This window comes from Melopsittacus undulatus, chromosome 2, assembly GCF_012275295.1.
Source record: "Melopsittacus undulatus isolate bMelUnd1 chromosome 2, bMelUnd1.mat.Z, whole genome shotgun sequence".
Classification (NCBI taxonomy): domain Eukaryota; kingdom Metazoa; phylum Chordata; class Aves; order Psittaciformes; family Psittaculidae; genus Melopsittacus; species Melopsittacus undulatus.
In genome coordinates, this window is record NC_047528.1 from 116,714,895 (window position 1) to 116,736,401 (window position 21,507).

A 21,507-nucleotide genomic window follows, 5' to 3' on the forward strand; every position below is an offset into this window, starting at 1 on the left:
TAATCACTGTTAATCTTGATGATCTGTTTTATTCCATATTTTTGAGCCCTCACTTGATGTCTCTGTAGGCACCTTTTCAAGTAACCAAGTCAGCTCATATTTTCTCTCATGACTTGCTTCATTTTCCAGATTTACCAGCTGTATTTGAAGCATTCTAAGGATGTGAGCTAAGTGCAGAGACGCCAAGGAGCCTCTCCAAACTAAAATACTAAATAGTATTTACAAAGGAAATGTTTAACAACAGCAACAACAACAACAAAACCAGTAGTTTCTTACCAAAATAGTGTTTTCCTTAAAACTTAGCCAGGGCTGTTATTTTTTCTTAGAGAAGCTTCCCAAAACTTTATTATCCTCTTAATTTTCCTGGCTGGAATGCTATACTTCAGCACATGCTTGTGTTCAGCTGGGAGAGAGACAAAACAGCATAAGAATTTGACACTGTCCTATCAGTTGAATACCAAAGACTGAGTTTTCTAAAGGCCTTTGACTTATGGTTCCTGTGGGACAGGATAAAGTCTGGGACCCATGTAGCTAACAAACATGACAGTAACTAGAGGTATAACTAACATTCAGAGAACCCAATGCTTGTATTTCCTTCATTCTTTACACTAACACTGGCTGAAAGGATGCTTGATATAACAATGCACTGCAGGAAGCCTGAAGAAGTATCCATGCTTTCAGTCACCCCGAACATCTCAGGAGGTTGAAGCAGCATTGAACAGGACCTTTCAACCAGTACTTTTGAATGCTTTTGGTAGTGTTGGTTTGGCAGAGCCTTATCTTCTCTCTAGGGAGTTGTAACACTCAGCTCCTCAGTGTCTCAGAAGCCTCATCTCAAAAAGCTACTTGAAAGATAAGAGGAAATGTTCATGTCTGTGATCAGTCAATCTTTGAAGGCTTTAGTGCTGACAGCAAGTAGGGAAAATTTGTTCATTCTACAGTTGTTTTCTGTGAAATTAGTAGCAAACATTAGTCATTTTTGGTAATTATCCTCTTCTGTTGGGTTCTGGAGCTTTAAATGTGGAATATTTAATGTATTATTTCCAATGCTTTCAATTGTCTAGTCACCAAAACAAAAAGACAAAACCATATTGTTACAGTGCATGAATGTCAAAGAATTATTGATTCTGAGTATTCTCTCTTTTTTGCAGTACGTTTTCCGGGTGTCAAAACATATATTGATCCAGACACGTATGAAGACCCATCTCTCGCTGTCCATGAGTTTGCAAAGGAAATAGATCCTTCAAGAATTCGGATAGAGAGAGTTATTGGGGCAGGTAAAAGTATACCCACTTTAAAAAATGTCTAGGCATGGAAAGGCTGTTTTTTTCCAGTCACCAGGATAATGCAAGTGTTCCTCTGATAGCAGCAGTTCAGGTGGTGTACATGAGGTGTTGTTGTTGGCTACTGTTCCAGATGTGGGTATAATCAGTTAAGGAGTTCTGGAGAGGTCGATACTCCAGAGGTTTACCCCTTTTTTAAGGCTTTATCAACTTTTTTGGGGTAGGATTGGGTTTGGTGGGTTTTTGTTTGTTAGTTTTCGTGGTTTGGGGTTTTTCTTTCTTTGTTCTAAATGTACTCAAAACACCATCACTCAACATTTGCCATAGTCACATATTCTCTGTCACTGAGGGGGAGATTAAGTCAGAATCTGTTTCTGGGAAAACAGAATCTATTTGTTATCTTATTAAGATAAGAATTTAAAAGACTAAGAAAGAAATACTTTCAAATAGAAAATAGGAGGAGTACAAGGGGAAAAAGAAGAGTCTGGCTTGGGATAGGCTTTCCTGTAGCTTTTCCTATAGCTGTGCAGAGAAGGGTCATTGGCAGAGAGGGAAAAGTGAAAGATCTGATGAGAAGGTGTAGACAGTATGAAAGGTGACATGGAGCTGGGAAGCAAGATGAATGAGAAAAATAGCAGGAGGATCTACTCTCACATCCTGTTTGTCTTTGAGTGTGTGGTGGTGATGCAGAGGAATTACATTTAACAAGTATTTTAGACCCTGGTTTCATCCATGGGGTGTTTACCGCCAGTTGAGAATATCCCATTGAGGTTGTAGGTCATTGCACTGCGGTTTGAATGTAAGTTTTAGAAGCTCATTAGTGTGAGGTGTCCCTGCCCATGGCAGGGGGGTTGGAACTGGATGATCTTATGGTCCTTTCCAACCCTAACTGTTCTATGATTCTGTGTTGACTCCTGGTTTTTTACAAAGGGATATGACCTGCCCCTTGTGTTTTTAGGGTCTTACCCTTTGCTAATGTGCTCTGTTTATAGCTATGTCTGTTATGGGCATTGGGTGTTAACTTCTTGTCTTAGCTTTTGTTTAATTGTTAGGTTTTCATATTCAGGAAAGTGCTGTGCAAATTCACTTTGCCTTCGCAGGGATAAAGGCTCATGGCTGATCTCTAGAGTTCACTAGAGGTCCTCGTGGCAGCTCAGTGGTGACAGAAAACACACCTTTGTGGTTAACACAACAAAAGTTAAATCCTTGTCAAGATCAGAGTCTTGCAAAACCATTCCTTGTAACTTTTGTACTGACTGTCTAGAGCAGAGAGCATTTCATTACTGAGCAGGTCTTGGGATTGTTTGCTCTGTGGTTTACACACTGAGAACTTAAAAAGAAGGGACTTAAAGACTTACCTAACTAGTGGGTCTCACTGCATGGCTTATGACCCACATGTCATTCAGAAGGCCCACTAACATTTCACACAATTATAACAAGTTAAAACAACAAACAGACTGACAAGAAGGGTCTGAAGCTCATGTGGTACATTCCATCCTCTGTATTGTTACCCACACACTGTCAGTGGCTTGGGAACATGAATCATTTCTCAGCCCCAACAGAAAGGGAAGGTGGGAGAGCTGAGGGTCTGTATCAGAAATTTGGATGAACATGGAAGCAGAATCCTGAGCTCTAGCTCCAGCTCTGAAATCTAATTTCTCCTGTGAAAGACATTAACATTCTACCTGTCTTCAGTTTACACAATGTGGATTTTTCTCTGTGTCCTTAAGATATTAAGAATGACTGAATTTTGTAATTCGCTGTCTTAAAGGTACTTATAATACTAACTACATAGAAGTTTTGTCTTCACCTCACTGTAATTTTATTTCAGTATCAATAATTGCTACATTCCATACTTCAATACCAATCTTTGAGCTATACATTTTTCTTAACACTGTTTTATTACTTACTATGTAAATGCCAACATACAAATGCTTTTTTCTAACCTTACTTATTTTCTCTAACTTTAATGTCATCAAGAAGAGCATTTCACAGTACAACAGACTGCAATAACCAGAGTTACATCTTGTAGAAGGGGGGCAGTGGAAAAAATATGTTTTTATTTGCTGGTGAGCCCACCAAAGAGCTCATACTAGCAAGTATTGTCAGGAGAATTACTATCAGAAGACATAATATACTGTGATCCTTCGTTTTTATCTTTGTTTCATTTATCTTAGTCACTCTCGAAGGTGAGTTATTTTTCAGTGAAGATCTCTCTAATGATACATTACTACACTGATAGCAATGGAAATGTCCTCAGTGTTGCTAAAAGTCCATTAAAAAGTGGATCAATGCGCTAGAAAATGTCATTCAAATAACATAACAGAAACAAAACAAGGCCTGTTAAACAGGGGAGAGAAGGTATCAACCTGAAAGAGAGGAAATACTGTTTCATGCTGCAGTCCATTTGGAGAGAGTACTTCAGAGTTTACCTGATTGCTTAAGCTAGATAACATGTAGCTGACACTTTGCACCATAGGAGTTATGTGCTTGAGAGAGTCAGCCCAGAGGGCTGACTTCTGCAAAAGTGTTCTGATTTCTTTTATTTCTTCCTTTTCCTCAGACATAGGATAGATATTGATGCCTTAGATTATAAAGCATACTAAAATGCATTCAGCATTATGGTATAACTGGTGATTTCAAAGCAGTTGAATACAGCAGACAGGGACTGAGTTTATTGATTTTAGTTCACATGAAAATTGTGTCCTTATTCTGGAATTAATACCATTATGAAAATTCTTTACTCAGCTTCTCTCTGCCTTTTCTTGTGTGTGGAAGTGAATTTTTGCCTGCTTTGACACATTTTGTGTTTTATATCTTCTAAACTTACTTGAGTAATCTACTTTCTTCAAAGATACTTGCCTAGCAGGGCTTGCAGACTGACTGCACTGATATTTAAAGCCTTTTCCATACAGGCAAGCTCCGTGCCTGAGGCATGGAGAGTACATATTCTCACAGAGTTTTTGATAGCTGCTAGGGGACATATCATTATAATTCACAGCAGTCCTAAAACATTCCTTATACCTCTCTCTAATTCTGTATGAAACATTGCAACTCCATGTAAAATGGATTGCTTTTGATAGGGAATTACTTTTAAAGGAGATTTACACTTTCCACCTAAGTGAAACAAAAAATGGGATCTTCTACAAAATGCAACCTTAAAATCTTTTAAGAATCAATCAATGCATTTGTTACATTTGTTTTGTTTGAACAGTTTATTCTGATTAATGCTTTTCAGTTTGAATTTCTGCATCTTTACATTTTCAAAACAAAAAATTGTTTCCGTTCAATACTAAAAGTTTTCACTTTAAAATGTCAAAGTGGAACATTATAAATATTGGATTTTTTTCCCCTAGCATTTCTGACCAAGAAATTTTTGAAACTGATCTTTTACAGTGGAAAAAGTCATGTCCAAAAGCTCTTGACAATTCACTGGTTGCAATGCAGTCTTCTAATAACTTCTGCTGATATCTTGGTGCAAACTGGAACATAAAGGCAGTAGCAGAAGGAGTTTGCAACCAAATGGAAATTGCAGTTTGATCAGATATTTGTAAGAGCAAGCAGATCACAATACCAAAGGCAAAACAGAACCTGTTTGTAAGTGCTTTGCTTACATTCTTCATGGTACCATCAACCAAATAAACAGGTATTAATGAAGTTAACATTCTAGCAGTAGTTACTGTTGAAATGGTGACATTGATTAGTCAATTCTCTTTTATTTTATCAACTACTTATGATAAAGTTTTCCTATTTTCCAACTTGATATTGTATATTCTTGTATTCAGAACTCTTGGCTGAGACTTTTATCACTAATATTAAATATTCCATGGGAACTACAATTGGTTCAGTACAAAGGTCCCACAATTTGCCATCTATTCATTACTGTAAATTTTCTTCAGATGGTTCCTTTCAACTGCTCTTCATATTCAGGTTGCTGAACCTACTGACATGTTACCATATCAGTTGATTTTGTCATGTCCTTGGTACTTTTTTCTGCCCCATCAAGAGGTCTAAGGCATCAGCAGCTCTTCATGGAAGGAATTCTCAGAGGTACAAGTCTTAAAAATTGTAATTATCCTTTTATTTTCTTGGTTAAAATGTTTTAATTCAAGGAATTCTTTGATTTTTCAGAGTAAACTATTCTTTTTATAAACTAAATCCTCCACCAGTTCTCCCACAGGTCTAATGACTAAAACTGGGGAAAATGAGTTGTATTTGGTGCTGTGACCTTTCAGTTCTATCAACAGCAACTGTGTTGTTAGACATTTGTTCTGATCCCATGTAGTAATACCAGACTGCATATCAGATTTCAAGTGACTGACATTCCTGTTTTATTGTAAGTAACACATATGTTATCACTGAATGAGAAAAGGGATGCGTGGTTTGCACAGGGTAAGTTTCTAGACTGCTCAATTAGCTTCTTTTTATACAACATACAGGAAGGTGTGTGGGGTTTATATCATTAAACCAGCGATTATTTTCACTTTATTAAAAATGGACAGAAAATGAACTCTTTTTTTCCAGCCATCACCAGCTTTTTCCCTGGAGCAAAGAAAGATGTTGCCTTCATTGACATCTGGCTCTTAGCTTCTACCTATTACACATGCAGAACCTTTACTGCTGCAGGGTCAACACTTGTCAAATTCAAGTATTGAGGCTTAGATTCTTAGAGTTTAAAATTCCCTTTTGTTGAATACATTCCCCTTTGACTTTAAAAACATTCACAATTCTTTATCTGAACAAAACTCCAGAAACAAGACTCTGGGATGAAATCTTGTCAAACGCTTTCTCAATGTAAATAATTCAGTGCTTCAAAATATAGCATTGATCTCCATCTAATCTAAATCAGAACTAGAAGTTATTACGTATTCCTTAGGTTTCCAAAAGTAGTAACTGTTTTGTGAGCTGATGATCACTTGCTGTCTCTTTCACATCATGTCACACAAAGAATTACTGTGAATCTTAATGTTCACCAGTTGATCAGTCTCAATAGCCAAAAGCAGTGAAATCACTTTCTAACTGCACAAATCAGTCATCCAAAAAAGAGAGAAGAAACAGGCCAGGGAGAAGACACAGTTTTCCCTTCCCCTGCTTTGGATGTTGTATAGATAATAAATCTTGGGATTGTAAGTCCTTCACCTGCCTCCTTCAGTTTAGATTCATTTCAAAACACTTGGTGAACAGCCCTTGACAGTCCCTGAAGTATGAATGCCATTACTTATGAAATTCTGAAGTTGTACTATTCTTGTATAATCTTCAGCTAGCAAACCAATTTATTCTATAACCTTTCCAGACTGTTCTCAAAAATGAGATTTTGCAGTTCTGCAGATTTATTGATTGTGAAATCTCTTTTAAAATCTGGATAGTAAGGCTCTAGTATTTTTGCTTTTCACATCAGGAGAAAGAAAGTGGGAATTTTCCTCATATTAGGTATTTGAGTTTGAAAAGCCAGAGGTCATGGCTTTAGAGATTCGTTCCAGCACTGCTCCATGTATCATAGAATAGAAGATTGATACACTGTGTGTCTTTCAAAGCATTCACATTTTATGACTTTATGGGGACTTTGGAAGTCCAAATTAGCTACTACTTTTTCATTGGAAGTTGTCAGGCAAGCAAACTTTTAAGTAGAGCCTTCAAAGAGCTAAAGGGGCAAAATCTGTAGGAAAACCCTTATCGAAATATCCCTTTTGTCAAAAGATTCCCAAAGCATTAGTCTAATGACATATATTTTCACACATATACACACATTTCAGGGAAGAACATGCTTTGATTTGTTTCTTAAATAGAAATAAATGGGGGAGAGGGGTGGTACAAAGAACCCCAGAACACTTGGCTTTTGTTAGCTGTTTAAGAAGCTGCTAATTTATTCTGGGGTTATGTCCAACATCTGTTAATTGTACTCTTGCACTTGATGATGTCTTTGTTTTGAAGTGAAAGACAAGCTATGAAATTGTCTTTTTAATCCCTCCCCTCTTCCTGGATCTTACTGGCTAATAAAACCTTATTTTGTTTCAGTGGAAGTGCCAGAACCTAATAAAGTAAAAGCTGTATAACAATATCCATTCTAATCCTGTAACATCAGGGAGTTACAATTTTCTGAAGTGAAGCTTCTGCCTTTAAGGCCTCTCTTCTAGATTCATATCTGAACTCATACAGTTATAGGATAGAGCTCTCTCATTTTGTTTTCTTTTGTTCTGTCCTTAAAGTTTAAGGAAAACTACTTCAGGCAGCATGGAATGGAGGGGCTAACAAATTATTTCCTCCAGTTACATATATATCTGTTTATGATGGGGTTTTTTGTTTGTTTTTCAGCTGTTCTGACTTCAAAATGATGGCTACAAAATGTAGTTTTGCTATAGAAGTTCCCTGCACTGAGACTTGCCTGTAAATATTTTTGTGACCATTGTTTTATACTTACTGGATTATGACCCACTGAAAACTGCCTTGCAGGCATCCAGGGTATTTGCTAGGGGCTTCAAATAACTTTTGACTGGGTTCAAGATCTAAGGAACATTATGATTTCCAGACAAACTTCATTAGTAAATCTGTAAAGGGAATGAGAGGAGACATGCATTGTTCAAAGGCCCTAATATACACAGGAAAACATCAGCTGAAGCAAGCTTTGAGATAACTCTCATATGCACTTCAGTCCTGATTTGCTGAAACTGTTGGCCCTTGACTGTCTGAACAGTGACATATGTAATTAATTTCAAGTAGGTGTGTAAATCCATTTAAGTAAGCCATGTGCAACTGCTTTTCTGTGGCATAATACATTAAGTACTTTTACATGCTTTCTGAAATTGGGGGATAGTCAGGTATTCTGATATGGCATTTGTTTTCATGTAGGTCTTGGTGTGTGACACCCCTATAGATAGATATTGCTGCCAATAGGATTTTTTAGAGATAGATATTTTGTCTTCATTAGAATGAAAATCTAAGTGTCGTTACATTCCTTCCTCATAGCATGCTGAGATGTATCACAAACAGATTGATATCATAGTTTCAGTCTCAAAGTGTCAGTAAAGCAAGATGAGCAACACTGTGAATGGTTTGGGACCATTATTGCAGTGAAAGTACAAGTCCCTGACATCTCATGGTGTGGCACAAAGGAAAGGTGATTATTTATTGTGAATTAATGCTGAATATTTTGCTTTTCTGGGATATAATGAAACTTGGGAACTTAAATATCCCATCCATTATTTCTCTGTCTGCATCTATGGGAGATGTTTCTTGAATAGTTTTGCATTCTTGTGTCACTCACAACTACAAATAACTCTGAACTCATAAAAAAGGACAACTTTAAAGCTGGCTACTGAAGGTTGCTTTGAAAAGCAAGGTGTATAACTTCAGCAGCCCAAACTGTCCTCTAGCTCTGCAGGCACTGTGAATGATCTAACAAATATTTCCTCTCTTTAAGGTGAGTTTGGAGAAGTATGCAGCGGACGTTTGAAGACACCAGGAAAAAGAGAGATACCAGTTGCAATTAAAACTCTAAAAGGTGGCTATGTGGACAGGCAGAGAAGAGATTTCCTGAGGGAAGCTAGTATCATGGGACAATTTGATCACCCAAATATAATTCGCCTCGAAGGAGTTGTGACAAAAAGTAAGTTACTACTGCTAGTTCTTTTATCATTGTTCCCTTTCTGTGTCATTTAGTGTCAAAATGAAGCATTAATTCCACATTCAGTATTCTCAGAAGTCATCCAAATCATAAAACGACAGTAGCTACTGCAGAATTGGGACTATAATGGGAAATTCATAGGTGTTTTAATTTTAAAATGTTTTATTTCTGTTTTTTAATAAAAATCCTTCTCTTTCAAATAAAGTCTTTACAGGTTCTCATTACACAGACTGTAAAGTTTGCTCGTAGGAATACAGTAGAGAAAACCACAAATGTAAATGTCTTGATAGTGAAGTCAAATCATCTTGCAACATAGCAGCTATATTCTTCTTTTCCCAAAAGAGCTCATTATTTATTTGGTTGTGCTTTACTGATTTCAGTAGCAGAAGAAGCCAATTTCCTGTACTTTAAAGAAATAACATGTAAAATCATTTAAACTTATTATACACTTGCAGATTATTTACTAAGGTTCCAGAATAACATGTGACATGTCTTACTCTTTATACCTGTTGCAGCTGCCAAGAGATATCACTTGCCTCTGAAAGCTAGTGTTATGGACTTTTCTAAAATGCTGAAATATCTAACTTACCATTTAAGTATTAAGTTAAAAGACTTATTAAAATGCATGTGATTTCTTTAATACCAACTTTTTGCAGTAATGAGTTAAAAAAGTTATGTTATACTCTTCTCAAAATTCATCATTGCCTCAACTAAGCCATGTTGTTTTCTAATTTGAAGTACTTAACGTTTTTCCTTTAAAGATCAAGTGTGGTATGTATAAAACAATTATGTCCTCTTGTTTTAACAGTAAATACAGTAAATATGTTATGAATGTTTCCTGTTTTCCCCTGGTTACAAAGCTATGCTTGGAAAACACAATATACTGGAGCAAAGAGGAAAGTATAGCTCCTGAACTCATGTCATAGAATCCTAGAATTATAGAATGGTTGCGGCTGGAAAGGACCTTAAGATCCTCTAGTTCCAACCCCCTGCCATGGGCAGGGACATCTCACACTAAACCATGGTACCCAAGGCTCTGTCCAACCTGGCCTTGAACACTGCCAGGGATGGAGCATTCACAGCATCCTTGAGCAACCCATTCCACCACTCTCACAGTAAAGAACTTCTTCCTTATATCTAACCTGAACTTCCCCTGTTTCCGTTTAAACCCATCACCCCTTGTCCTGTCACTACAGTCCCTAATGAATAGTCCCTCCCCAGCATCCCTGTAGGCCCCCTTCAGATACTGGAAGGCTGCTATGAGGTCTCCATGCAGCCTTCTCTTCTCCAGACTGAACAGCCCCACCTTTCTCAGCCTGTCTTCATACAGGAGGTGCTCCAGCCGCTCATCATCCTCATGGCCCTGCTCTGGACTTGCTCCAACAGCTCCATGTCTTTCTTATCTTGAGGACACCAGACATGCATACAGTACTCCAAGTGGGGAGTCATTGGAATGCAAGAGGTTTATGATGTGAATTGTTCAAATCTGTCCCTGTGGTTCAGAATTAAGATGAAGAGGACCTTTTGTGGTTTTTTTCTTCACGCAATATTGCAAGGATAAATTCATTATTATTTAGGAGTGTTTGGTTACTAAAGATATCCATTATGTTGCAGGCTTCTGGAAACATATTGCTTAATGTTCTCCGTTGCTCTCCTGTCAGTCACTGCTCTGTCACAGCAAATGAGAACACGAGTTAAAGCTGGCTGAGCAGCACTGGAGATCTTTGTCAAGAGATGTAAATATGCAGGAATCTCATTGAATTTAGCTCCTTGCTTTGTAATGAGCAGTATATCAAAAATGAAATTCCACCTGTCTTCACCAGCATGGGCTGTTCATAAACAAGTATCCCAGGTATGGCTAGGATCCATGTGGTGGATCTAGTAGCATATGTCTCATTTCTGGAAAAGGCTAGTGGCTGTGATTTACAAACATTGTTTAAACCTAATTAGATGGTACACACAGGGTGCAGTATAATGTGCTTGGCAATAGCATGATTGTTTAATCTTTGCCACGTTTATACATTTTCTTTCTGTAATGGCTCATTGTCAGTCTAGAGAAAAATGAAGACTGCATTCAGGAAACAGTAACAGATAAATCAGTGGTCCAGCATTAGAGTATCTGTTCCTGTTCTACAGGAAAAGGGATTATATAGACAACTGTATTTCAATAAGTCATCATTAGAAGTTCTGCTTTTCTCTAATGAGTCAACAAACTTTACTATTATTTTTTGAATGTTTGCTTAGAAGTATAGAAATACACTAGGTGTTACTGTTATAGGCATACTGTCCTATGAAAATATGTATCTCAGGTAGTAAAAAAGTAGAAGAAGTTTGAAAGGAAATATGAGTCAGGCAGGTTGAAAACAAATTATGCAGCAATAATTATGGAATTAAAAAAATACATAAGTTATCAACTATTTTCTCCATAATGCATGGAAAGGGCAAGTTTTATCAAGGGCAAAGTTGTGCAGTACTGCTGTGCTGCAGGAAAGAAGCTAGGAGGCAGGCTAAGCAATGGCCTCTTTTGGCAGTTTATCTTTAGGATGTTGCCTTGCATTTATACTGCCACATCTGTGGTATTTAGAGAATAACATGCTTCAGCTGGCAGCAGAACCACTGAATCCTAAATCTAGGATTGCACAAGCCAACATAGGACAGAAATTTCCTGTAAGTAAAAGGTGTGCTGTAAAAGTCAGACAGAACCTTGTCCCAGCCAAATTATTTATGTCATGGTTAAAAGGTGTTTTGTGTTAAAACTTAGATTAGCAACAGCAGAAACTGATGTGCATTACAGTTCCACTAACGTATAAAGGCACATTGGATGCAGTAAATTTGATTAATAGGCATGTAATGCTGTTCTTAGCACATGCTATCCTCTTTATAACCATTAGTCATTAGCTGCTAGCAGTTGCTGATATATATTGCATCAGTTTTTAAGCAGTACCTTCCATTGCAGTGTCATTGACTATTGAACAAAAAGAAAGTGGATTTGATTGTAATAAGCAGAAGTGCTTTGCCAAGTCAATAGCTATTGACTAGAGCAATAACAAATTCTCCTGTTCATTACAAACGAGAGCTTTTATCTGGTGCTACCAGCTAAGCAGATGTTAACTTTTAAATTATACTGTTTTCAGAATTGCCATGGAATATGTACTGTACAGGATGAAAAAAATGCTGAACTAAGCCTGCTCAAAAGTAGGGCTGAAACGGTGTTTTAATGCCCTTTTCTGATTGCTTCATTTCTCATTTGTCCTAACTGCGATCCCTAATCACAGAGAGCAGTAGGCAGAACAGTTGCTATAGCACAAGGTTTCTGTTAGCAGGGAGTTCATTTCAAGGGCAATTTGCCAGGCCAAGGCAAATACACCATAGCACAGAATCTGGATCCGATTTTTCACTTACATTGCTAATCAGAAGTTCCAAGGGAAACTCTATTCCTATTTGGTTTGGTTTAGCAGCACCATTCATTGCATGGTTTGCCATAAGAGGCTGCATATTGTCTTGCAAATCTGTGAAGGATGCTTAGGTACTTTATAAAAACATCCATGTGTCCCTTTCAAGTCACATTAGCACAATAATCATTTAGGGATGTCTTCTTGGGTATGTCAGGGCATGCTCAGCTGAGTTGTTTGTGATTGTCCAAGCTGATGCTATTTCAGGTATATATATATATATGTACCTATATATATATATTATATATACCTATAAGCAGGTATAAGAGAAATGAAACGTTTTTCTCCAGAATGAGTATATGTAACCAACATTGAGATTGGGGCTGTATAGAAGTACGCTCTGTCTTCTACATCATGCTAAAGTCTGTGTTGCAGACTTTAAAAATCTGTAAAGTAAATTAAAGGCATGCTTACAGCAAATGCCTCCCAACATAACTATGTCTACAAGAGACATGAAAAAGTGGTCACTGAGTATTGTAACTGTGCTAGAAGAAATCATTGGAAATCATTAGCCAAACTGGAATCTATTGTTAGTTTAGCTTTATGACATCTTACATAATAGTTTAGAGCACAGCCTTGTCAGTGCTGTGTAATATTGTGTCAATTCAAAGTATCAATGCATGCAAGGCTTTATTGTAGTAATAATCTTCATTTATTCCCCTCCTCCTCAGACTTTACCCCAAATAACTTTCAATTGTTAGAATGAATTTGTAAGGAATTGCTTCCCTCTCCAAACTTTGACTACTGGAGGTTTTGAACCGGTGAGACGTACAAGAGCAACACTTTTTGCACATTCGTTGTCTTTAACAGCATTATGCATGTTATTCTCCAGAAGAAGTTTCAGATTAATCCCATCACAAAAGGAGGATGAATGAAGGCAGCACCCATAGGTTTGGTTCTGTGTAAGCTCACATCCTCTTAACATCAAGTCTGGATTTGGAGCAACACCTTCAACCCCCTTATTGTTTCCTCACTGTTTTGCTTTAGTGACTTTCTGCTTATTACAATATAAGCTTGTTTTGAAATCTTTAGTCAGTCATCTGGCAGATTAATTCAAAGCTATAATCATTAAGTTTCTCTTTAAATTATTGTGTGTAACCTGTTCAGTGCAAGAAGAGCCCCGGTGTCAGTGTGCTTTGTCTTGTCCATGAGGAAGGCAATGAATGCAGCGCCATGATACTCTGACTACAATCTTTTTGGGGTTGGGTTTTTTTCAGCTAAGACATTGTGTTCTAAGCCTTAGAACCCTCAGTGTATTGAATTTAATGTTGCCCTTTTTTCCAAACAGTTAACAGGTTAAGACTGTTAAATGGAGTTCAGCATTCAATCTGAAGGGTGACATATTTTGTAGTGCATGTGTTTCTTATACACAGCAATGTCTATTTGGCTGTTATGCAAAAGGACTGAGGCAGTTTTGTGGCAGCGTTTGTAACATCCTCAACTTAGTCACGTATGGTGAAATTGTACTCCCAAGAAATGTGATTGTGCAAAGTTTAAGTGTTGACCTTTTAAGAGTTAAGTTGTGACTATTTGAAGTAGGCTACACTGTGATAACTGACTAAATATGATTATGATTATACACTAAAAAAAATGTGACCTACATTACAGGACTTACTGATTTCTGAAAAGTAAAACCTTTAGGGCCAACAGAAAACATACAATGTTAATAAATTCCATGTTAGCATTACAGTAGTTTATAACCTGCAGTGTAACCCATTTCAAAGCTTGATATTTACTTCTGTCAGTAATCTCAGTACATCACTGTGACATCACTGGCACCTGCAGGCACAGATGTACTTGTTGGAGACTAAAATGGCTTTAGACCTATGCCTTGAAGCCAGCCTTGCACTGGCAGGCTGCCTCATGCAGCACAGATGCACAGCAGGGTATGAAGACATTATTCATCCCTGAATATCTTCCATTCTGCTTACAGACAATCCACTAGGACACAGAGTGGTGGTGAGACTCTGTGTGTATCATATTAGCCAGTGGGCTAATATGGCATTAGGCATAAAGCTTGATTTGTGGGATGAAGCATATGGCTCAATGTCCAAGTGGAGGCTGGCGACAAGTAGCTCCAGGGAGACCTTAGAAACAGTACCCCAGTACCCAAATGGGGCCTACAGGAAATCTGGAGAGGTACTTTTCACAAGGGCATGTAGTGACAGAACAAAGGGGGAATGGCTTTAAACTGGAAAAGGGTGGACTTAGATTAGGTATCAGGAACAAATTCATCACTGTGAGGGTGATGAACGACTGGAACAGGTTGCCTAGAGAATATGTGGACGTCCCACCCCTAGCAGTGTTCAGGGCCAGGCTGGATGGGGCTTTGAGCAACCTGGTTTAGTGGAAGATGGCCCTGTCCATGGCAAGCGGTTTGGAATTAGATGATCTTTAAGGACCCATCCAACCCAAACCATTCCTGTGACTCTGATTTCTACACATGCATGCACACATGTGGATATTTCAAGTAACACAATTGAAATAGCATGCACTCCATTAGTTGAAGGTTGCTGGCAAAAAAATGATTCTTGATTGTCCTGAATTACAGATGCTTAAAAGAAATTATCTTTTAAACATCTGGGAAAAAAAGATGTTTTTCTTTCATTCATTACATTCTGAGAATTGTTTGCAAAAATCAAAGTGCCGTTATTGTTCCCTGCAGTTCAAACCAGTCACATTTCTGCATTCTGCTTTTCTGCTTTGCAGCTAGCAAGCTATACGTTATAACTGTCAATTCCGTTGTAACATCTTTCACAGGATGATAAGCAATGAAGAAAAAGCATATTGTCAAACAGCTAACGTCTTGTTAGCAGCAGCTTAATCTGACCATGATACAGCATCTAACATAACTAAACCTCTGTAATTCTACTTTATAGGTTACATCCAGGAAACACAATTTCACTTTCTTCAGGATCCCTTGACTTCACATGTTTGTATTCAGGCATGTTGGACTTGACTTTCAAAGATATTTAAATGCCCTGTTGTGGGATGTGGTTCTAGGAGAAAAATAGGTAACAAAAATAATTCATAGCAGCAGCCATAAAAGATGAAGTCCTGTAGATAAGAAATTGCCAGAGTTCATATTTTATTTCTTTTTAAAGAAGATCATGGTTTTCAGTTTCCATAATTACATCATTATTAACTGAAGTGTTTTCATTTCCATTCTGAATATAGTATGCAATTTCTTTCTCCACCATGATCATAGAGAATAATGTGGTATAGTAAGTTAAAGGGCAATATAGTTATAGCGTGTAGGTGATATATGAAGGGTAGGAGCTTCTATGAAAACTGTAACCAGAAGATTTAATGAGTGACAGAGGGAGACAAGATTGCAGTGTCCTGATGGGTTTGCAACAACATGGCTGATATGTTGCTTGTGTAGGAAAACCATATAAGCAGGATGAGAAAATTATAAATGACAATTGCAATTGCAATTGACAGTTAAAGGAGTGAGAGTGTTAAAGAGTCTGTATTAAGCATTAATAATCCTGATTCACAAGCTGTATTTGGTTGATTTATTTTAGTAACTGTACATTCATTTCTTACTCTGTATAGAGGCAATAGCACACTAGTAAGTATGCATGTGACTGAGTATTGGTAAAACCTGTTTGCAACTTTTTTGTTGCTAAATCTTTGCAGAGAAATTAGATGCTGTCACTGAGATTAATACCAAGACATGCTGAGATTGAGAATAATTGATAATGATAGGTGAGAGAGGTTCTGCTGTATTTTAGAGCCTAGTGAAGTCGGTTTATACCAGAGGCATTATTTGGTAAGCTTCAACCTAATTGTTAAATAATACAGTGCGCTCAAAGCTAAGCAGGGTTGTGTCCTCTTACAAGGCAGATTAAATAAACTTTGTATTATATTTCAGCAATAAATCATTCTCATGTAATTCATGGAGTATCAGCATTGGGCTGTGAAGGACATTGGGAGGTCATCTTGTCCATCTTCCTGCCACAAGGCAGAATCAGTTATATTCAAACTAGTCTGGATAGATGGTTGGCTCTGTCCTATTTGCAGAAACCTCTCCTGGTGAAGATTCTACAGCCTCCCTGGGCAATCTGTTGAGTGTTTAACTATCCTCATACTTAACCTTTCTAGTGTTAAATTGGATTATTTTTTTTACTGCACCTTAAGGCCATTATCTCTTTTCCTGTGTGTGGTGGAACAGTTTGTGCCTTTCCTCTTTGCAGTAATATTTTACATTTGTAGACCATTATAATGTCTTTACTGTCTTCAGTAAATCACCCAGGTTCTGTCAAATCTTTCTTCATGGTAGATGTTTGCTAGACCTTTGCTCATTCTTAATGCCTTCCTTTGGACTCTTTCCAGACAATTTGTATGTTTTCTAAAGTGGCTTTCAAGAGTGGATACAGTGGATGCTGTATCCACTCTTGCAGGAAATAATTTTTTTAATGTAAACTGTGCTACTAATCTTTAAATATGTATGGGTGTCAATAGTGACCCCTGATGGCTTTTGTTTTGATTTATTATTATATGTAGATCTTCCTCTGTGAAACAGCTGGCTGTCTAGTGTTCCCTCCAGGATGTATTTGTGTGGTTCTTTACTGCCCTCTCCATTGACCCTCATTGTCTCCCAGGGTTTTGTCCTGTGTTTTGTCACTGTTTGTCCTAGCACTTCCTAACATTGCCTAGCATGCCTAGCATTCCATTTTGGTCTTCCTCAGGTGCAGACACACAATTTTAGTTCCAGCATCACAGTCATGAAGGAGAAAACAGAACAGTAGCAAAAGCCCTGGTCCACACTATTTGTATCTTTCCAGGTTGACAATGAATCATTGAGGACAGTTTCCCAGCTGTTATTACCCTGAATGTGCAGTAGTTTAATCAGAATTTCCTGGGGAAATTTCAGGAAAGTGCTAAGGATAAAGAATTCAATTACACAGTACAATTTGGGATATATATGGATCGTGTTGTAATGTAGTCATAATTGTCATCTCATTGACTCATTCATTTGCTTACTAACTTTCTTTTATGCTGTCATTAGTCTTTTAGTTTGCATTTGTAGTTCTTGTTCTACCAATCACCTAATTAATTAAAGAGTGGCAGTAAAACTACTCTAGGCTGCAGTGACATAAGATAAGGCCTTGTACCAGGAAGGCTGTCACAGTTAGAGGAATATCTCTATATTTTCATGGATTACATTTGGTTCTTGATAATAAACTAACAGATGTGTCTGTCTTAGGATAGAAGCCTTTTCATACCAAGTTTTACTTTTTTCATGATATTTTGAGTTAAGATGTTATACTAAGACTGAACTTTTATGGGAGAAATCTAGATTAGATATCAGAGTAATAAGAGATAATTTGATGTTTCAGTCCCATGGCAGATGTTTGTCTAGATCCGTGTCTGATACTAAAGAACACAACTTCTCCTTGAGGTGACAAGCTGAGAGATGGGAGACATAATCATGGTGACTGTTCAGTTGCCATTGTTAGTTTTTTTTAAGAGAAACAGCTGCTATTCTCACTGGTTTAACTAAACACAGATTTACGTGAATGTATCAAACTAATAACATATCCTCAGAGCTTTCAATTTGATTGTGTACCTTAATGTTGCCCAAAGTTTGCTCGTGGGTGAAGAGTTTGTGTTCACCCTCACCATTTTGTTTGCATTTTTCTGATTCTTGGATAAGCCTACCTTACAGGTATGAAAATTTTAATCTAGGGACTCAGAAGTTCATTTATCATAGAATCATAGGATCATTTAGGTTGGAAAAGACTTCGAAGATCAAGTCCAACTGTATTTATGAAGTGTTTAAAAACCCAGGGGGCAGAGTGCTGTTGAAGCCAGAATCTAAGCTAAATAATAATATTGAAACCTTATTACACAAAAGTTGTAAAATGTAGTGAATGTTGCAAGTAATATTAATCTTTTCTAATCCAGTGTATTTTAGGTATTTAAGGATGGAGATATGTACCTTAGTACTCTGCAAGCCTCAGAAAATGCATGTCTCATTAAACAGGTACAAGATAGCAACTAGGTTTTTATTGGCAAGTTGAGATCCTTAAAGAACTTTTTACAGCTAATGTAAATGTCTGTGTCACTGAAAAATGAGCAGTTATCTGTGCTTTCTCATACTGGATATACTGACAGTCTTTATGGACCAATAGTATTGGTGTACTTTTGACCATGTTATGCTGGCAGGTTCTAGTTACCAGCTGTCCAAGTTAAAGCCTTCACATAAGAAATCAGCAATGTGTAAACATACCCTAATTGACCTACTATGCAAATAGATCAGGCTTAACTTTGGTTAAGTGGATGAATGTTTGAGGCATTAAAACTGTTCCAGAAAAGTTGTACCTCTTTACTTGTTCATATCTCTAAATTTGACATTTGTTTGCAAGTATATGAATAAGGAATGAAAAAATAATTTCTTCTTATTCTATGTTGCTTAGACCAAAAAATAATTAGTTGAAGGGGTAATGCCAGCAATGTGGTAAACATTAATATGCAAGGACAAGTTGTGGTGCATAGATTCACCTTAAGTAGAATTAGAAAGAGCTTTGTGATTATTCTCCTGTCACCTCAAAATAGAGCAGCCATCAGCCATAGTTCATAAGGTAGTTATGGTAGGGGCTGTCCAGATGTGACACATGTAAACTATCCTGTGCAGAAACATTGTCATAGAAACCTCTTCCTCAAGAGATTGTATTGTAGTTTTTAATACAGCTTAAGGATTATATCTAAATTTCTAATGGAAGGCAACAAGCTTGAGATATCATTAATAGCAGATTCATATGAAGAAGAAGAATTAAAATAGGGATTAGTAACTTTCGCATATAAATTATCTGATACTGTATTTTATGGAAACATGAGATTTGGATGAAAGAAACCTTTGCTTATTTACAACATCATCTTCTTTCTAATGCAAGGATTTCTATAATCAACTGTAGTTTTAATGCATTGGAAGGGGCACAAAGATAATAGAGAGAGAAAGGGACATCTGAAGAAGGAAGTGCTACCAGTTTGTTTTAGCAAACCACAGATAGGTTTTTTCTGAGTAAGAGTTTCTGTTTATCTCAAACCAGATGCATCCTTTTCACACATGAATCAAAGCACTTGTATGGAATATTGCCAGCTGGGACATACTTCCCACATACAGACTAGTTTTCCAGTGTACAGAAATGAAAAGCTACTTGGAAATAACCATTTTCAGTGATTAGCAAGAAATCTTTGACATTTGGAAGCAGAACAATCATATTATGCAACAAAAATCTGTTCAGACTTGTTTGAGCAATGGTCTATTGAAAAGTGCCATGTGTTTTCTGTGTTCTGCTCTAGAGAGCAAGTGAACTTTAATGACAGACGTTTGCAGTGAACACACGCTTGCACATTTTGCTTCCTGATCTCAGTCAGCATTGCAGCTCCAGCCAAGGCAGATACAACATTTCTGTTTCCACCGCTCTTCCAGCACTATCATCAGCATCCACACAAAATAATGCCATCATTTGAATAGTTTTTATCTGTAATCTGTTTATTCAGAATCTATTAACTTAGCCCATCACTTGACATTCTTTGTATATTTCTGACCTCCACATTCCTGTCACGACTGCTGTATCCATCTCTCAGACTATAGTTATCTTTCTTGTTCTTAATATATATGTAGTTCAGGTTCCAGATGAATTAACAATTTAGATGCAAACTCTCTGGGATCCATTCCAGACTCTTGAAGTTTTGGTTAGAAATACAGTCTGCAAAAATTACTGCTTCTTACATCTCACAGTTCTTCACAGATAAGCATAGCTTTGGCACTACTTATAAATCAGAAGGAGATGATAAACCTTTTAAGGGCAACACAACTGAAAGAGAGAAGCAATGTGGGAATAAATAGTTATTTAAAAAAAACATAATTTGATGGCATGAATTTACAGAGTATTCAGCTTAAGTATGTTCTAAATACAAGCACAAAACAGTAAGAACAATCCTGAATACATTTGAAGACACAAATGTATTCAGTCTGTAATTTCAGAACAGATTTATGACTACATCAGTTGGTAAATATTGTAATTTTTCTATTAAGCTTTAAGAAGGTAATTTCTGCTGAATAAGATTTGAAAGTAAATAAGTTTAGCTGATAATGGCTTTATATATTCAGTATTTCATCTAGAGAAGCATGGTACAGAATTTTCATAATAGTAGAAATCTGAGACGAGCTACTGTTGCTAGAATCACATAATTGGTTTTCTTTCTTCCTGAAACAACAGAAACTTCTTAATTTCTCCCTAGACTGATAGTAACTTACCCACTTCGGAAATGAGTGTCCACTCTTTCCTTTATGCTTTTTTCCTCTCTGCTGTAGTTGAGTACATTCTTCAGCATATACTGTTCTGCTGGTTTCACAGAATACCAGAATCCCAAGGGTTGGAAGGGACCTCGAAAGATCATCTAGTCCTGCAAGAGCAGGGTAACCTAGAGTACATCACACAGGGACTTGTCCAGGCGGGCCTTGAATATCTCCAACGTAGGAGACTCCACAACCCCCGTGGGCAACCTGTTCCAGTGCTCTGTCACTCTTACAGTAAAGAAGTTCTTCCTGATGTTAACGTGGAACCTCCTATGCTCCAGTTTACACCCATTGCCCCTTGTCCTACCACTGGATATCACTGAAAAAAGCCTAGCTCCATCATCCTGACACCCACCCTTTACATATTTGTAAACACTGATGAGGTCACCCCTCAGACTCCTCCAAGCTAAAGAGACCCAGCTCCCTCAGCCTCTCCTCATAAGGGAGGTGTTCCACTCCCTTCATCATCTTTGTGGCTCTGTGCTGGACTCTTTCAAGCAATTCCCTGTCCTTCTTGAACGGAGGGACCCAGAACTGGACGCAATATTCCAGATGCGGCCTCACCAAGGCAGAGTAGAGGGGGAGGAGAACCTCTCTTGCCCTACTAACCACACCCTTTAGACCACACACAGACTTCTAACTCCTCCTGTTTATTCCCCATGTTGCGTGCATTGGTGTACAGGCATTTCAGGGAGTGAGCAGAGCACACTGATGGCACCCTTGGGAGGCAGGAGGCCTTCTGGTCTTCATTAATACTAGAACAATGCTGTTGATCACGTTGTAACCATGATCTATCTGGTCGATCGATCCGTCTATGTCTATCCACACAAACAAGCA

At 37.6% G+C, this 21,507-nt stretch overlaps 1 protein-coding gene across 2 annotated transcripts in view; it reads left to right on the forward strand.

Moving 5' to 3' along the window:
- Nucleotides 1-21,507, forward strand: part of EPHA6 (EPH receptor A6) — a 436,532-nt gene that overhangs the window by 332,576 nt on the left and 82,449 nt on the right. For both annotated transcript variants that reach the window (XM_034072841.1, XM_013127941.2), the window contains 2 exons: nt 1,152-1,277; nt 8,701-8,886. In XM_034072841.1, the coding sequence (XP_033928732.1) occupies nt 1,152-1,277; nt 8,701-8,886 (312 nt within the window). The remainder of the gene's footprint in view (nt 1-1,151; nt 1,278-8,700; nt 8,887-21,507) is intronic.